At 39.2% G+C, this 16,390-nt stretch overlaps 1 protein-coding gene and 1 non-coding gene across 12 annotated transcripts in view; both read left to right on the forward strand.

Moving 5' to 3' along the window:
- Window positions 1–16,390, forward strand: part of LOC143366726 (dual specificity calcium/calmodulin-dependent 3',5'-cyclic nucleotide phosphodiesterase 1A) — a 143,083-nt gene that overhangs the window by 112,051 nt on the left and 14,642 nt on the right. For all 11 annotated transcript variants that reach the window (XM_076808040.1, XM_076808042.1, XM_076808043.1 and 8 more), the window contains 3 exons: window positions 12,644–12,799; window positions 13,197–13,407; window positions 15,024–15,137. In XM_076808040.1, the coding sequence (XP_076664155.1) occupies window positions 12,644–12,799; window positions 13,197–13,407; window positions 15,024–15,137 (481 nt within the window). The remainder of the gene's footprint in view (window positions 1–12,643; window positions 12,800–13,196; window positions 13,408–15,023; window positions 15,138–16,390) is intronic.
- Trnat-cgu (transfer RNA threonine (anticodon CGU)) lies at window positions 15,692–15,763 on the forward strand. The gene has a single exon. It is a non-coding gene; the product is annotated as a tRNA-Thr (tRNA).

Here is a 16,390-nt window from a genome sequence, read left to right on the forward strand (position 1 = left end):
ATATTTTTACCCAGTCGCTGGTACACGTGCAGTCTATTATGCGTGTGCAAATGTGCATTGCAAAAATATAGCAAACGGCGTGCAATCGTGGTTATAGTCTGTTTTTGCATCCAGTTACCTAACTATGAAATCGATAGTTCGAAGCATCTAAATGTGAACCTTCTCTTACGCCACAGATTGTGCCGCAGCATCAACACGCCCGTGCTCGTCGGCTGATAATTCAGCTTCCAAGGGAGGGCGATATTTTATTTGCAATTTTAAATTCCACGTCACGACCGCCCCTGTCCTTTGACTATTTTTAACGAAGCCATCGGTGCAAAAGGGTCCCGCGCGATCTTATCGAACAGAAGTTGAATATCTTCGAGCTCGAAAGCTTTTAGATAAATTTAGACTAGGCTTAAGGTCTTACAGTGCTCTCTGCGAAATTCATAGAATGTAATGACGCTCGAGTGGCTAAACGGCACCGACAGTTCGATAAATCAAACATTCGGTGCATCGATGATTAAAATCCACAACAAACACGCGGCATAACATTAAACATCATCTTCTTCGGGGTATTTGAATATCGTATGGAAAGATAAGAAATTGATGCCGATGAGTTAATTCATTTGAATATTCGAACACAGCACCCCGCTTCCCTAGAAACTCAGTGTCGCTGAATGAAAGAGTCGATTTCACGATGCCCATACTCGGCGTAAAATAAATTTTGCGCAGCCATCCAGCGCTCGGCCGCGTCAATTATTTTCTCCAATTTCGAACGAGCCGCGAATTCGTACTCCATCGAACGGAACAGCAGGGATCGGTTTTTAAAAAGAGATTACATCGTAGCACAAAACGAACGCGCGACCCCGTTATTATTTCTTCTCCGCGCAGCACTTTGTTGCCGCGGAAATATTACACCGACTGTCCGATAGACCGACAAAAAAAAAAAAAGAAAAACACCGGTCCCTCTCTCTCTCTCCATATTTTCACGATGGGGATCCTGTTTGAATTTTGCGCTCGCGGAATCGAGCGCGCTTCGAACTTTCGGCTTAAAGCCCCAGGCTTAGCTCCGCGGCTTACGGGACTGGGTTAAAATTGAACAGGATTAATCTGTGGCTTAACCCCGCATCCTCCAAGATGCAAATCCTCATTCGTGACTCGACGAGACGCGTGGATTATGCGCGCGATTCGCAAACTACATAAAATCGTGAGCGAACCTCGAAACTCCTAGATTACGATTCGTTTGCAATGGTTCCTATGTGCCAGCTCGATGTGTACAATAAAAAATCGCGGAAAAATGATCGGTGCAGCTTCTACGTTTAAAACTCACGAGGGAAGATCCCGAAGCCGACAATTCAAAAAATTCTGAAACTTTGCGAATATGTAGGGGATTTCCTCCTGATTACAACGCAATTTTTCTTTGCTGCCCAAATTCACTCGAAGGGGGTGGAATTAAGCCCTGAATATTTCGCTATTTTCCGATTTTGTGTTATAACTCGCGAACTGAAAGTGACAGAAAAAAGTTTCTAGACAAAAGTTACTTCTTTTAATTAGATCTATCACTTGGTAAACAAATTATTTTACAGTTCACGAGTTATAACACCTAATCGGAAAATAACCGGATCTTCGGGGGTCAATTACACCCTCTTAGAGTGAAAATATTCACAGTTTCAGAATATTTTGAATTCCCGAGTTCGGGATGTCCCCTTGTCAGTAACATTTGTCTGATATACATTTAAATATCACAGAATCATAGCACGTGAACGATGTAATAATTTAATGCAACGCAGCGTCGACATGTACCCAAGTTTCGCGTAAATGAATTAATGTTGCGTTAAATCCTTGATTAACTATCGCTCCAAGGAATACAGCAGACAGTGGGATCGTTGATTTCTGCCATACATGAACGAATAGCGGATTCACATCCTATATTCCCTCTGACATGATTCGACTTCCTGGAGGATCATGGTCGTGTACGTTACCAGAACCGCGAGTCATGTCGCGGTTTCAGTAGATTGCAGGGAATACTGGTGTGCCTCCGTTAAACGACAAGTACGAAATCTAAAACTTTTCCTATGCTTGTAGTTAAACAATCTATGCTGATAATCGATAGTCCAATTGAGTCTAGATTAAATAAGTTGGGTGTAAGGATAATAGTATCAAGAAAGGCGGGCGGGACGCGATGTTTTGTACCGTAAAGCCAGTGTATGATTACAGTAAGTAGCCTGTGTAGTTGACTTATGTTTTGGATAATATCGCGAAGAGAATGAAGCGCCAAGGTTAAGCAGCCGAGATTTGAAAGAAATCTGATAACGCGCAGAGAGCAGGGCAAATATTTATTCTATGTACAGTGATCCACGAAAGTATTCGAACGCTCGATATTAAAACTGTAAGTAATAACACTATACATGTTAGACTTAACTTCTAAAAGTAATGTAACTACTATAAGATACAAGTATCGAGATTATATATATATCAAATTTGAAATGAATCGGATAATATTTGTAGAAGTTATGAAACATTTATTGCAAAGATGTAATGAAACTGGGTCACAAAAGTATTCGAACGGCATTAATTATACGAACCATATTATATATTATTATCTTATATTTTTATTATTATTTTATATATTATCTTTGGCCTGAATTGCGTTTTTGAGACGTTGTCGCATGCTGTGCACTAGTTCCTCAGATTTTTCAGATTCGATAGAATTCCATATTTCTAAAATCTTTTGTTTTAGTACGTGTTTCAAAGTTGTGATGTAATTCTTTATTCTCCTGTCGATTTCCGCCTACAAATATTCGATGTGGTTAATATCCAGATTTTATGGGCGTGTATGTAACCCATTGTCTTGCTGGAAATACAAATTTTCCAATAATCCCAATTTGATATCACTTTCTTTTAAATTGTTTTTTAAAATATTTAAAAATGCATGTTTATCTAAAGTGCCATCTATAAAAACAAGATTTCCAGTGCTGTTTGCAACCCCACAACATCACGGATCCACCGCATTATTTTACAGTAGGACGTAAATTTTTAGTATTCATTTCTGAGTTCGGTTTTCTCCAAACATATCGACCTCCATTCGAACCAAATATATTAAAAATGTATTAAAAGTATATACAACTACTTATATATACAAAAGTATATATAAGTAGTTACAACATTGCTTTTAGAACTTAAGTCTAAAATGTATAGTTTTATTACTTACAGTTTTAATCGCGAGCGTTCGAATACTTTCGTGGCTCACTGTATGTGTACCTACGAAGGTCAGAGAAACACGAAGTTAACAGTACAAATATTTATCCATTACGTTACATGTGAAGAAGACTCAGTTTCATGGTAGGTATCGTTTGGATAAGGACAATCAATGTAAGTATACGATTATCGAAATGTATTAATGACCGGTTCTAGAAATATCGCGACACAGAATCATTATAATTGAAATTGCAGAACTTCTGTGCATCTTTTTTGGTTTAACATTACACTCGCTCTATGAAGATAGCATCTTTTACGCAATATGTCGTTTTGTTAATATTTCTGTGCCCTCGTGTCTCTCGTTGTACCGTGTGTAATTTCTTCTCATTAAATCTGAACTTAACCTGATTTTGTAATCGCGCTCTTTCATAGGATAATGAAGTCCTTCAAAAGAAACCTTTTGGTCGTCTTGCAAAACGTATTTCAATTACGAAACACCAAGGTCCAGGAAAGGCAGGAATCTGGTTTCAAACAGCTGTATCCCTCGTAACATTTCCCTCTGTTATTGCGAATAACATTCTCTGAAGTAAACTTCGTCAAAATAAAACTACAGTCTATTCTGGAATTGTGTGTTCGTAAAAATTTATCTCTCTGAGATGTTTTTACAGTTCAATTTACCATTAAAAGAAAATACTCTCGCGTTAATATCTGATAGAATAAAAATGTCATTCATGAACTCATTCGAAGTTCTTAAATTGTTGAAAGTAGTGAAGGAAATTACAGCCACTATGGTGAAATTATTCCTAGAGCCAATTTTCTTACTTTAGGAAATTCATGTAAGCACTACGGGTTACTTTTCTTCTCGACCTCTCGATACAGCATCCCGGAAGCTCGTAATTCGAAGTAGAACATTCGAACCGTGGCTCACCTCCATTCGACGTGATAAGAGGAGCAAAGATTTAACGGATCGTTACTGACCTATGTGCCCATCGATCCTTTTGTACCTTCGACAAAAGGAGCAGCCATTGTCGTAGTGTAGTTTAGTTACCACGGTGGAGCCGGTGTGTTTGCTTAATCGAACTGTGCAAACGCGGAGCTAACTTAATTACCCGGTGGCCTAGGTGACGCCGTGCTATCTAATCGAACGAGCACAGAAAAACTTGATGGCTCTGTTAAAGAATTGTACAAACAGACTAAAAGTGTAGCACGTCCAGGGTTGCGAGGACCCGAAATCGCAGCACAGGCTACCTACGTAGGTCCTGAATCGGTTCTCCGATCTTCACTCCTACATGAATCTCGTTTCCAATGCAAATGCTATAAAACACCCGTGTCAATGCTAATAAAAGCTTTCGTAGAGTTTTTAAATTTTGTAATAAAATTGATAAGAATTACGGCAACGGAAAGTGAAAGCACCAAAGTACTTTTCTCTTCGTCTTGCAAGATGCCATGGCGAATCCTTCGGCATCCACGTGATATCAACGACACTCCCTGGACTCGAGGAACGTTCTGCCAGTGTATCGACATCGGCGCCAGGGAAACACTTTCAATCTGGCGCGCCACGCTGCACCACCTCGTGTTTTAACTTTATACCCGCCGATACGATCTTCGCCGAAGAATCTGCAGCGATACTCCGCCCCGGAAGATCGTTGGCGAGTCGCGAGCTCGAACGATACGAGATGGGAATTCGAGAGGGTGGATTACAAGTGGTTATCTCGGCCGAGGCGCACCTGATCTTCTCGTTCGGAAGCATTTTCCTTCCGAAAATCCTAGGGTAGCATTCCAGTTTAGTAATCCCTATTATTCGGATGCGATTGAGACGAACAGAACGGGAATAATCAGGATATCCGTGTCATTCTCGTGGTGGCACATCTTTGCACATTTTCTTTTCAATTCCGTGGCTTCTCTCTAATTTTTCATAACATGGATCTAAATTAGGTAATGTCGCGGGTAAATCTGAGACCGAAATATCCACAATTTTAGCCTTAGGTATTTATTTGGTTTAAAATATTCGACTTTTGTTGAATTTTCTTAGACTAAAAGCCTGAATCATGTAATATAGTTTAATCTTTGATTTCCTTGTATATTTAATTTACATAAATCTCGTTATTAACCGAGACCTCATTATTCGAATTAATGGCTGATGGAAACATTATATCAAATTATTCCACAAAGCGAATGGCGCTTAAGTTAATGGTACCGGGACACGATTACGATTATTATTGCAGAAGATTAGTCGTAATCCTTCCCGCCATAATAGCAATAAAGCTTCCACCGCCTCGCAATGGCACACAGTTGTGGCGCCGACCCGATGGGTACCTACCAACCGTACCATCGCAACATTGATTAATAAGCAAATTTACATTCTGTTCGGAGCTCCACTAATCTACTTCAGTCGTTATTGAAAGCTTGTTATTTCATAAATGAACTTGATGCAAGCAGATCAATCTTCCCCCCTGCTCTATCAAAAGAACACACACTTCTGCACGGAGTAGTTTTTATTTATAATTTATTCTTACTAAACTTGCTCAGAGATAAATGAAGATTTAGATAGCTTAGTTAACACGTGAAACTCAAACGAAGTTATTAGGTATCGAAACTCCTTTTCTTCCTCACCCTTCTAACTCTTTTCCAAATGCGAGGACATTTACTATTATGTCTTTTACATGCGACTTGTTTATGTGTGTGTATCGGCGACACCGAGGCGGAACGTTTATTGGGGCTATTTCAAAGCCATACGGCACAGACGCACATAGTTGGTCAAGCTTATTCGTTGTGTCTATAGAATATAGTCTCTCCTCAGTAATATGGCTGACAGGTAATAAAGACCAACGCATTACCTGTAAATTATCTTCCACTGTGTAAGTTCCTATATTCGCGGTGAAGTGCAATTGACGCTTGTGTTATTAACGTCCATGGTTGAAGTGCTGTGCTACTCCAAACCGCAGTCTTGTTACTATCATTTAGTATTATTCGCGCGCTTTCAGTTTCGCCGGCCAGGTATTGAAAAACTAAGCCTCGTATACTTATTGTAAGTTATTGGAGAATTAGAACACTCAGCGTGCACGATTCTAAAGTGCAACTTAATTTAGCCTGACACTCATCGTGCACGTGAAACGCTTCACCTTTGTACCGCGATGCCGACTGTCCTCGAAGCTAGAAAAGCGGGCTAAATTCGATAGTGTGGTGCGCAGAATAAAAGTTGACAGTCATGCTCCCGCGAGCACCGAGTCGATAAAAAGCCAATCATCTTGAGGATGTTCCCGAGCCCGTTTGAAATTTCGGTGGCTGCTGACATTCGCCTCGATATATCGTGCTGGCAGTGAGATCTGGCATTTGGTGCTTGCGATTGAATATTGCCCCGGGGGATAAGCACAGTCCCGAGAGGAAAATTGATTCGATAACCATAGAGGGGGGAGCGCTGTTTGTTTCTTTGCTTGGAACTTCTTAACATAAATGCCTCCCCCCTCGCGTCGTATCCCTTCGATTAGCCTTTTTTTTTATTATAGCCATTTGGAAAATAGACTCCATAAAGTGGGAGGCGGAATTAAGGGGTCATTCCGATTAGACGGGTTGAAAAAATCGATTTTTTTTTAAAACACTTTTTGCGAAAGTACATGTCCTCAAGATTGTGCTTTTAAATTTTCATGGAAAAATTACGATTGTTTTAGCTTCTACAGAGGCATTTTGTAGGGAGCGCAGAGGCTCGACCTCTATAGATGAAAATATTGAACGCGTTTTTCTTGAAATGTCATTTGTCCACATTTTGAAGATAAAATCTGAAAATCTATCGAACCGATTGCTTTATAAATTTTACTGCTTATTCTGCACACCTGTGACTCTCGCCAGGACTACAACCAAGTATTTTCTTTGCGACTAACCTACTTTTAAAATCGAAAATAGCAAAAGAAAAGGCCGAAAAAACATTTTTCTTGCATTTTGCCCACTATTTTGCTAAGTTCGAAGATAAATTTTTATAATCTGTAAGACAGTATCCATCTTGTGCAGGAAGTAAAATTTTGTTAAACAATTTAATACAATTTTTATGTTGATGTTTCTGATTTTTTCCTTTTTTGTACGAAAAACATTTTTTATCTTTTTTTTAAGAATTTATATTGTAAATGTGCTGCCAATACATGGAGGGGAATAGTTTCCTGCAACTGCCTTTAAATTTTCATTCAAATCGTTCGAGCGGTTTTCGAGATTTTATGTTCACCGTTTTGGAAAGCGTAGTTTCTGGGAAATCGCGTTTAAAGTTGGACGTCGTTATCCGATCTCACGTGCGGGCTCGTACATTTTTTACTGTAATTCCTTCATTTTTTAGAATTTCGGGGCCCGGTTGCGCTTAAAATACGTAGAAAAGCTGTAGCTAGCAAACATCCTAATAACGAATTTTCGAAATTTTTTAGGGTAACTTACCCCCTGCAGCAAATTTTGTAAATTAGATTTCGTGGAGGTCGATGAAATAATTTTAATTAATTCCGCGATTGACCAGCTCCTAAAATAATTCAACGATGGACCGATACTCTATGCAAATGGTTTCACACGTCGCAGTGGATTTTCTACCAAATTTATTCTACCGGGAATGCATGTTCCACTTTCAGTACGCAACCGTCTGTGTACACACAAATTGGAAACAACGTGAAATATTCAGACGACACAAAACGCTACAACTTTCGTGCGCTAAATTCTCAAGGGACCGATTAACCCTTTGCCCGCGTTGCTCGTGTATTCCCAGCGGCTCAATTTTACTAACAATTTAAATTTCAACTTATGGCCACGGGAGATAGAAGTAGAACAGTCTTTGCGTGCGTTCTATTATTCCACTAGAACAAAACTTTTTCCTGACGTTTGTCTTCTGTCAGTGGTTAGAAAACAATCTCTTTTAGGGTAGATGTACCCTTTGTGGCCATGTGCTTAATTATCTCATTTTTAAATGGCTCGCAGATCATTATTATGTGGAGAATTTCACATTATAAAATTTCGTTTAGTATACCGTCAGAAATATAAGGTTACATTTGTTGCTTACACGGAAAAATATTATATTTTTTAAGAAGTGGCCAAAACTGGTACAATACCTTAAAGTGGCCACAAATGGTGCATCCACCCTACTCCTACCAAAATTTCTAAATGTTAAAATCTTCGGAGTAGAAGAATAGAAAGAACGAAAGGAAATGCGTCTATTCTTTCTGCTTCGCATGGAGCGATCTAAGTGAATTTGCGAAAAATGTATTTGAGTTGCCCAAAGGAAGTTCGAAGCCCTTCGAGAAATTCCAAAGCGCTCCGGGAAATTCCAAAGTACATTCAGTATGAAGTCGAGCAAGCTGAAACCCGGCGTCGACGTTTGACATAGTCTACACATAGTCAAAGCGAATTTTTGACTTCTAAATTTCTGCTTTCTCAGGCTATGTTTCCCTTTAGAATATTTATTCGTCGATTTTCTGCGCAGACCGCAATTGGGGAACGTATAGCCGCGATCGAGGATTCAGTGGAACGGAACCTAGCAAGGTCGTAATGGAAGTCTGGCCATTGTCGCACGGCAGGCATTCGTGGCTTGCATTTAACAAGAGATGATGTACGGCCCCTCGTTTGACTGGTAAAATCGTAAACTCGATAGTAATTGCACGACCGAGGGTACCTAGTTTCTGCGAGTATTGCCAATAAACAAGGGGATGCGGACCACTGACCACGGAGATTTATTATTCAATTGAGCCTCATTAATGGGGGACCCATTAACCTGGAGTTCCATTTAAGTCGATCAGTCTTTCGTTGAAAATGATTTGAAAAATCCATGATTGATATTATATGCTTCTTCCATTAAGGAAAGTGTCATGAACCGCGTAATTTAATTCGTTACACCTGCTTTGCGTTGTACTGATTCCTTTTTATGTATACAGTGAATGTCTTACTTGACAAAATAACAAAGGCATGCTTCGTTTCTTGTATTTAACAATAAAATTTCATTGTAATAATAAAATATCAGCGCGCATCTCGCGAGTCTTAAAAATTCCCGTTTTTACGAGACATTCGCCGTATCGAGGGGCATAAATCCGGCTGATGGCGAACCATTAAACTGGCGAGCAAAAGGGCAGCAATACAGTTTCTCGCATCCGCCCTTTTAAAACTTGATTGCGACGTTCGATGAATATTGCATTCCTGAGGACACATTACAGGTCCATGGGGGCCATTTTCATTTACGGAAGTCTCGTCAAAGGAATAGTGGGCAAAGTTTGTTCATAATACCAACCAGCAGCTGAGAAACGCAATTGATGATCGCTGAACCATTGAGAAAATGGGAAATTGGTTATTGTTTTGCAGGGCCGATCAAAATGTTGTCGATACGTGTCTCCTTCCGGATCAAGCCAGTTCCACGATCCTTGCTCGTCGCTGATCGATATTTGAACACCGAACGATATTTGAGCATCGAACGATATTTGAACATCAAATAATATTCGTCGCGGATCGTAGCACTTTTAAATCCGTGCTTTTAACGAGATTCCCCGCCCCTCGATCTTCAGAAATTCAATTTCCGCGGCTGCAAAGAAATTTAATAATGAATGCATTTTCATATAACGGGTGGCTGTGTACCCGCGCCCTGCAAAGGCACGTCTTTCATGCGCACTTTTCCATCGGCAACGACATTTACGAACACGTGACAGGAGTTTAATAAAGCATTACGCGTAGGGTAAAGATGACAATGGTTGGCCACTTAAGCAAAAGTGTCACATAAATAGTGAATTATAAATGTGAATTTAGCAAATTTGAAATGAAAATCAATATAAATAAGTACGAAAAACCCCGAATAATAAAAAAATAAATAGAGTTTATAAAAAAATATCAAGAGTTTATAAAAATATACAAACAATGTGTAGTAGACTGTCATGACAGTAGTTGTCCAATCGGTTTGACAGTGATTGACCGCCATTTGACGCATAATATAACCAAAAAGAAAATGTTATCTGATGTGATGATAGAAATAGGATTAAAATTATTCAATAAAATGTATGTGTTTCTTAATACAGGAGGTGGACCTGGCGATGATTTAGGAAAAACGAGACTCATTCTAAATTGCATGGTAGATCGTGGCACTCCATATTTTTTAGAAGCTGTACGCTGTGACATTCCTTTTTGCACAGCATCTACAGCTTGTATGATTTCTTTATCTGTATATTTTTCCCCATATTTATTACTTTTTTTTACTTTGGGTATTTTTTACTCTAGGGTAATTCAGTTCTACTAAAAAATTCAAAATTTCTACAAATTATCGACTACTTAGGTAATCACAAATTAATTTTTAACTTCAATTTAATTAAATCGATTTACCGGTAAATATCTAGAAATACATAATTTATCGAATTCCCGGTAAAAATTTTGCGAATTACCGGTAAAAATTGTATGTATAGCAATATAGCGCATATATATATATATAGCGCATAATTTCCGCCGATTTATCGGTTTGCAATCCCTAGTTCAAAACTTCGCGCACTTTTACATTTTCAGTACACTTCGTTTCTTGCAACAACCTTGACATTTATCCAAATAATTCATCTATTGCGCGAGTAAAGGATTTTAAAGCAAGTGTACAATTGAAACTGCCGCCAGATTTTAAGAATTACGGGAACGTTTCTCCTGTTGTCCTGTTTACCGCGAACTCTGTGGGTGTGACAAACAATCGAAACATCGGAATTGGAAGCATAGGATGCTCCAGTTCCTCGGTAACCGAGAACACACAATCAACATCGCGTAACGCGGTTTAATTGTATTTTCATTACACGCGCTGTGTCTGGCGGAAATTCGCGCAGAACCACAATCCGTCGCAGCAACTTAATTGAACCATTCCAGGTCCCTATCGGTAGCCATGAATCACGTAATCCCGAATATACAGGAGCTTCCACCTCTACTTTGTTGGTTCCGTGATGGCACGATTTATTGGACGCCCGATTCGGGGGGGAGGGGAGGGGCGAATTATTGCACCCTTCCAACAATACATTTCAGCCCTAATCGAAAAACGCTTTGTCTTCATTGCTGCAGGGGAAAACGGGTAAATGATACCTGTTATCGCATGCTAAGCGCCCCCGTTGACTCGCAGGTGGTTAAAGCAGGAATGAATCGAAGACTTACAACAGTAGCTGCTTGTAGTTATCTATCATTTCTTAAAATTATAATTTATTTAACAAATAAATTGTTGATTCCCCGTGCAGTAGGAAGTTTCAATCCGAGGCGAATAAAAGTGTATAAAATTCGCGTGCGCCGTGCGGGGTGATTTATAAGCTTGCATGAGATGCAAATTAAAATGAGAGCCCGGCCGCGTGCGCTACATAAAAGTTAAATCGATAAAGATTACGTTGAATATGGAATATTGGACTTCGTTCGCTAGCTAAACCAAGCGGTCACAGTTATGAGTATTTATTACATGTACCCTCTCGGTTATATGTTGATCTATTTCCCTTTTTATTCTACAATTCCATTAGAACCAGGAACGGCGATTAATTTAAGGTAAAGTGAATTCGCGTGTATAATTACGGGTTACTTTGCAGTAAAGTGGACACGCTATAAGGTAGTATAATCTAATATTTATTCGCTCGAAAATAGTAACACTTAGGCTGATTAGTTGTCCACCGTTATAAACATAAGTGTATGGAGATTCGAGTGAATAAAAGTTCTAATGCACTCTAAGTCGACTATAAATGGTGGAAGCGTCTCATTTCCTTGATGGCGTGAAGCAGCGGCTTAAAGCGTAAAGTGATCTCACTTCGCGGTATAAGCGCTCTTTTATTACCGGAGTACGCATTAAATACTTGCGATATCATGTCACAGTGATGTTGTTAATCTTCAATACCCAATACGTTCCTTCTACTACGTGTTGGCATAGTTTCTACACATACATGTATTACCTACTAAATTATTCACAATTTGCGATTGAAATCGTGCCTGTTATATTTTTAGATGCGATATCTAATTCCTCAATTAGTGGTGTTTTAATCCAATTCGATAGGAGCGTATTTCTAGCATCACGGTTAACCGAACTGGGTCTAATTTGTAATCCACCGACGTATGGTGCAAATCGATAGCTCTTTCATCGCCCTTCCTCAGCACCGACCTGTTGTTTCCACGTCTGTCGTTTGACCAATCAATTAGAGTGATTATCGTGACGCTTTGTCCCTTGAAGGGGCGCTGCGAACTATGCTTATGTATAATTATTAACCATCGCTCATTGCCTCCAGAACACTCCCATCGATAATAATCCAACCTGGCTTCCAAACAACCTTCCTGGTTTCCTTAATATGCACACAGGTCGATGTCGTAGGTTGAAATAATAATATATATTGATATTCAAAAGGTTGCCCGCTTAATTTTAGTCACCTGCTTCTGGAGCATACTGTTGCAAATTAATGACTCTTCTACGTGCATTGATTCAGTAAATTTTCAAATATACGCCCTAATATACTTATTTTTCTAATCGCAGTTGCATCTCCGCCGGATCGAAGAGTCACGAGAGACGATAGTGCAGTGTCCTCACCCGATGCATCACCGAACACTAATGCACCTACGAGCTGCACTGGTACTGCATCGTCTAGATCGCACAATCCTTCCTCGCCTGGTCGAAATGGCCAGCTATCGAGTAAGTAATATGGCTATTACGCAGTGTCGGGTTCCCAATTACAGAGGGGAAATTAATACCCGCTAGTAGAGCATGCATCTTTCGCCACCTCTCTCGCAGTTCTCCAACAGTCCTCGGTTCTCTACTTCGTGCTTAATAATTAATTAAATAAATTTTGTGGAATACCGCGCGTCCTATTGTCGTTCTTGTAACAGCCATTAATCATTGAATTGAGTTCACACGAGGAAGCTCGCGTAGAAAGGATTTTTATGGCCCACGCTTCGAGTGATCCCATTTTGTAGCGCAGGAGCCTGGAAAGTTCATTTTCAACGTTAACGAGGAGCCCGAGTTTCGAATTTTTCTAGTTTCCCCGTTAAGTGGAGTGCTGATAATGCTTCCACCGTTGTTTGTGTTCTAGAACAAGGCACCCTAACGATAGTACGTCGAAGTTCCGGCAAGAATAAAAGTATCGGCGGAAGTTTCGAAAGTTCGCCGCCACCGCACAGCCCTGACACTCTTTCGTCAAGCCAGTCCGTGGATCTTGAAGAGATCCTTGATAACGTCGATTTAACGACAGACTCGCTTCCCTCCGTTGACACCCCCGACGCTTGCGACAAAGCTGCCCTCAGGTACGACCTCTCTTCGGATATCTGCGCATATTTATCGCTATTACTTTATATACAGTACTGTTCAGTAGCAAACTATCTTATTCACCATAAATCATGGGATCACAATCTTAAAATCATTAATCCATTCTCCACCTCTCCACTCCTACCATTCTTCAGGTATGCCACTTATTCGTTCCCACTTTTATCGCCGACTCGAAAATTTAACGGCCCAATGAAATTTTCACCGCACCCAACCGTGCCTCTGCCCTTCATCTACTTTTCACCACCCCTCAGCTGTCATTAAACCGCCACGCCACACAGTGGGCCGGATTTAAAATTTCCCACCTTTCGGGTCTTCCTTTTAAGATATCGGAATGAAATTTACGCCTAAAGATAGGAAAAAATTATTCCTTTATAATGATGTATAATTTAATATCTTCTACATTTCTTTATTTATTTATTTTTTAATATTTTTAACTTAGTTGTGTTTAAAAAAATTTAATTCTGTTTATTTGGTTCCTTACTTAAAGCCCTTTACAGTGGTTTAAGCAAAATGTTTGGGAAACTTTTCGTTTCCAAATTATAAGGAAAATTCGAATAATAATGAAAAGTAGCAACAAATCGGTTTGTTTAAATTAAAGACTCATTCGCAGAAAATAACGCAAAGAAAGTAACAAAGACAAGTCATTATTTAGAGGAGAGTGTGCTGAAAATATTGCAATTGGTCCGAAAGTGGAACTTTTTGGCGTTCGGAAGATATTCCTAATCAAAATTGAAAACTGTCGCTATTTTCGTTAATGCATATAAAAATATTTTTTAATGGGTTGTTGTTATTAGTTACCAATTAAAAAAAAGTATTTATCGCAAAAGTCGGGTCTTTAATTTAAACAAACCGATTTGTTGCTACTTTTCTTTAATATTCGAATTTTCCTTATAACTTGGAAACGAAAAGTTTCCCAAACATTTTGCTTAAACCACTGTAAAGGGCTTTAAATAAGGTACCAAATAAACAGAATTAATTTTTTTTGTAACACAAATAAGTTAAAAATATTAAAAAATAAATAAATAAATAAATGTAAAAGATATTAAATTATACATCATTAGAAAGGAATAATTTTTTCCTATTTTCAGGCGTAAATTTCATTCCGATATCTTAAAAAAAAACCGAAAGGTGGGAAATTTTAAATCCGGCCCACTGTGCGCCACCAAGTTCTCGTAAATCGCGTCACGCCAGTTCTTTATATTCTTAATCACAAATACATTATCGAGTTGGCTTCATTAAACTTCGCGTGGTACCAGCATTTAAACCATTCCTCATCAGTCATCATCATCAATAAAGGTACCATTTGTAATACACGTAATGCCATCGGTAGTGCAACGATATCACCTGCACGAAGGCTGGCAAGGATTGATTTGTGACACTGTGCCGTATCAATTACTGTGGCCAACGAGATGTGACATTTTGAAAATGTAGGATGTAAATGTACGTCGCTCGAACTCACCCTGTTAAATTGAGGGTTGACGTTTTATGAATGTTCCGGTGAAATATGCTGGATAGAGTAGTGTCGCGGGAAGCTTGCAATAGGAAAAAATGTTGCCGGTGAGAAACTGAGTCAAAGCGTTAATTTATCTTGCAGGCTGAGGTGTTTACTGAGGCAGCTACAGCATGGCGAAATATCTGCGGAGTTGCTCCAACGAAACCTGCACTACGCAGCGCGCGTGCTTGAAGCGGTCTTCCTCGATGAAACCAAGTAAGTTTCACTCGGAGTGCAACTTCATATTGACTTCTGGAAACAGGATTCCAAATAATGTTCTGTCAGTTGTTTTTATTATAGCCCATGCACAGAGAGCTGATCTGTTAACACTATATTAATACTTACGCATAATCTTCTCCGAGAAAATTTATAAATATTAATACATCTATTGCTCATTGTATTTTAGACATTTTTACCATGTGTCATAGTTACCATAATTGCATTATGTTTGTAAGGTACACGTTGATTGCTTCTTAGACGAAATCGAAGCATAAACAGCCATATAATTTAGCCGCCATTATTGTTAATTAACCAATGAATTATATTTGATTAATGAGATTGCTTCGCAGTGGATCCGCGACCCCTGGAAACGCGAAAGAATATTAAGAGACGTAGGTTACATTTTTTTTTTACTTCCAGTGCGAATTAGTTGGCGTTTATAATTCGCGGATTTTGGGAAAAAGCAGAAATAAGTATTTATTTTAAATATTGCAAAGGAAATTTCGTGCTTCATCATGACCTCGGATTCGAACAGTGAACACATCAAGTGCGCCTCTTTAGCTCAGTGGTAGAGCACTGGTCTCGTAAACCAGGGGTCGTGAGTTCAATCCTCACAGGAGGCAAATGGATTTTTTTTCATTTTCCTCTTTTTGAATATCGTTAAACGTATTTAGCGTTATTCGACATCAAAAGCTTTATTATTTTCAGCAATAATTGTGCTTTACAAATTTTCTCATACTCTGTGAAACTGCCGTGACTATTATATTCTCCCATCGTTAACAATCGATACGTTTGCATTCGTCATTAGCTCGCCGATTGTTGCATTTTGCATAGAAATATCGATTACGAGATTAATATCCTATTATATACTACGATGGAAGAGCTAGGGTACTAAGGTACTTCGCATATCTCGCGCCTCTCTTTCACGCTTCTTTTTCGAAACGTGAAACTTGATACGGCGAGCATAGCCAGGTTAATGGTGCTCGTGAAAAGTCTACCACGCTTGAATAACGAAACCATCGCGAGCCAGAAACGTCCGAATGTTTTCAAATGTTACAAAACTTTCGACGTTTCTGGTAGAACCTAGAACCAATAATGCCGCGAACGACGTGCACGTGCAACGTGCATTGGAACGTCCCTCCATGCGTTCTAGAATCACCATAACAGCCCTGATATCAAATATACTAATGATGCTTGGCAATCAAATAACTTCTCACAGAATGAAACACGAACCTCGATTAACACAGGAG

This window comes from Andrena cerasifolii, chromosome 3 (genome assembly GCF_050908995.1).
Source record: "Andrena cerasifolii isolate SP2316 chromosome 3, iyAndCera1_principal, whole genome shotgun sequence".
NCBI lineage: Eukaryota > Metazoa > Arthropoda > Insecta > Hymenoptera > Andrenidae > Andrena > Andrena cerasifolii.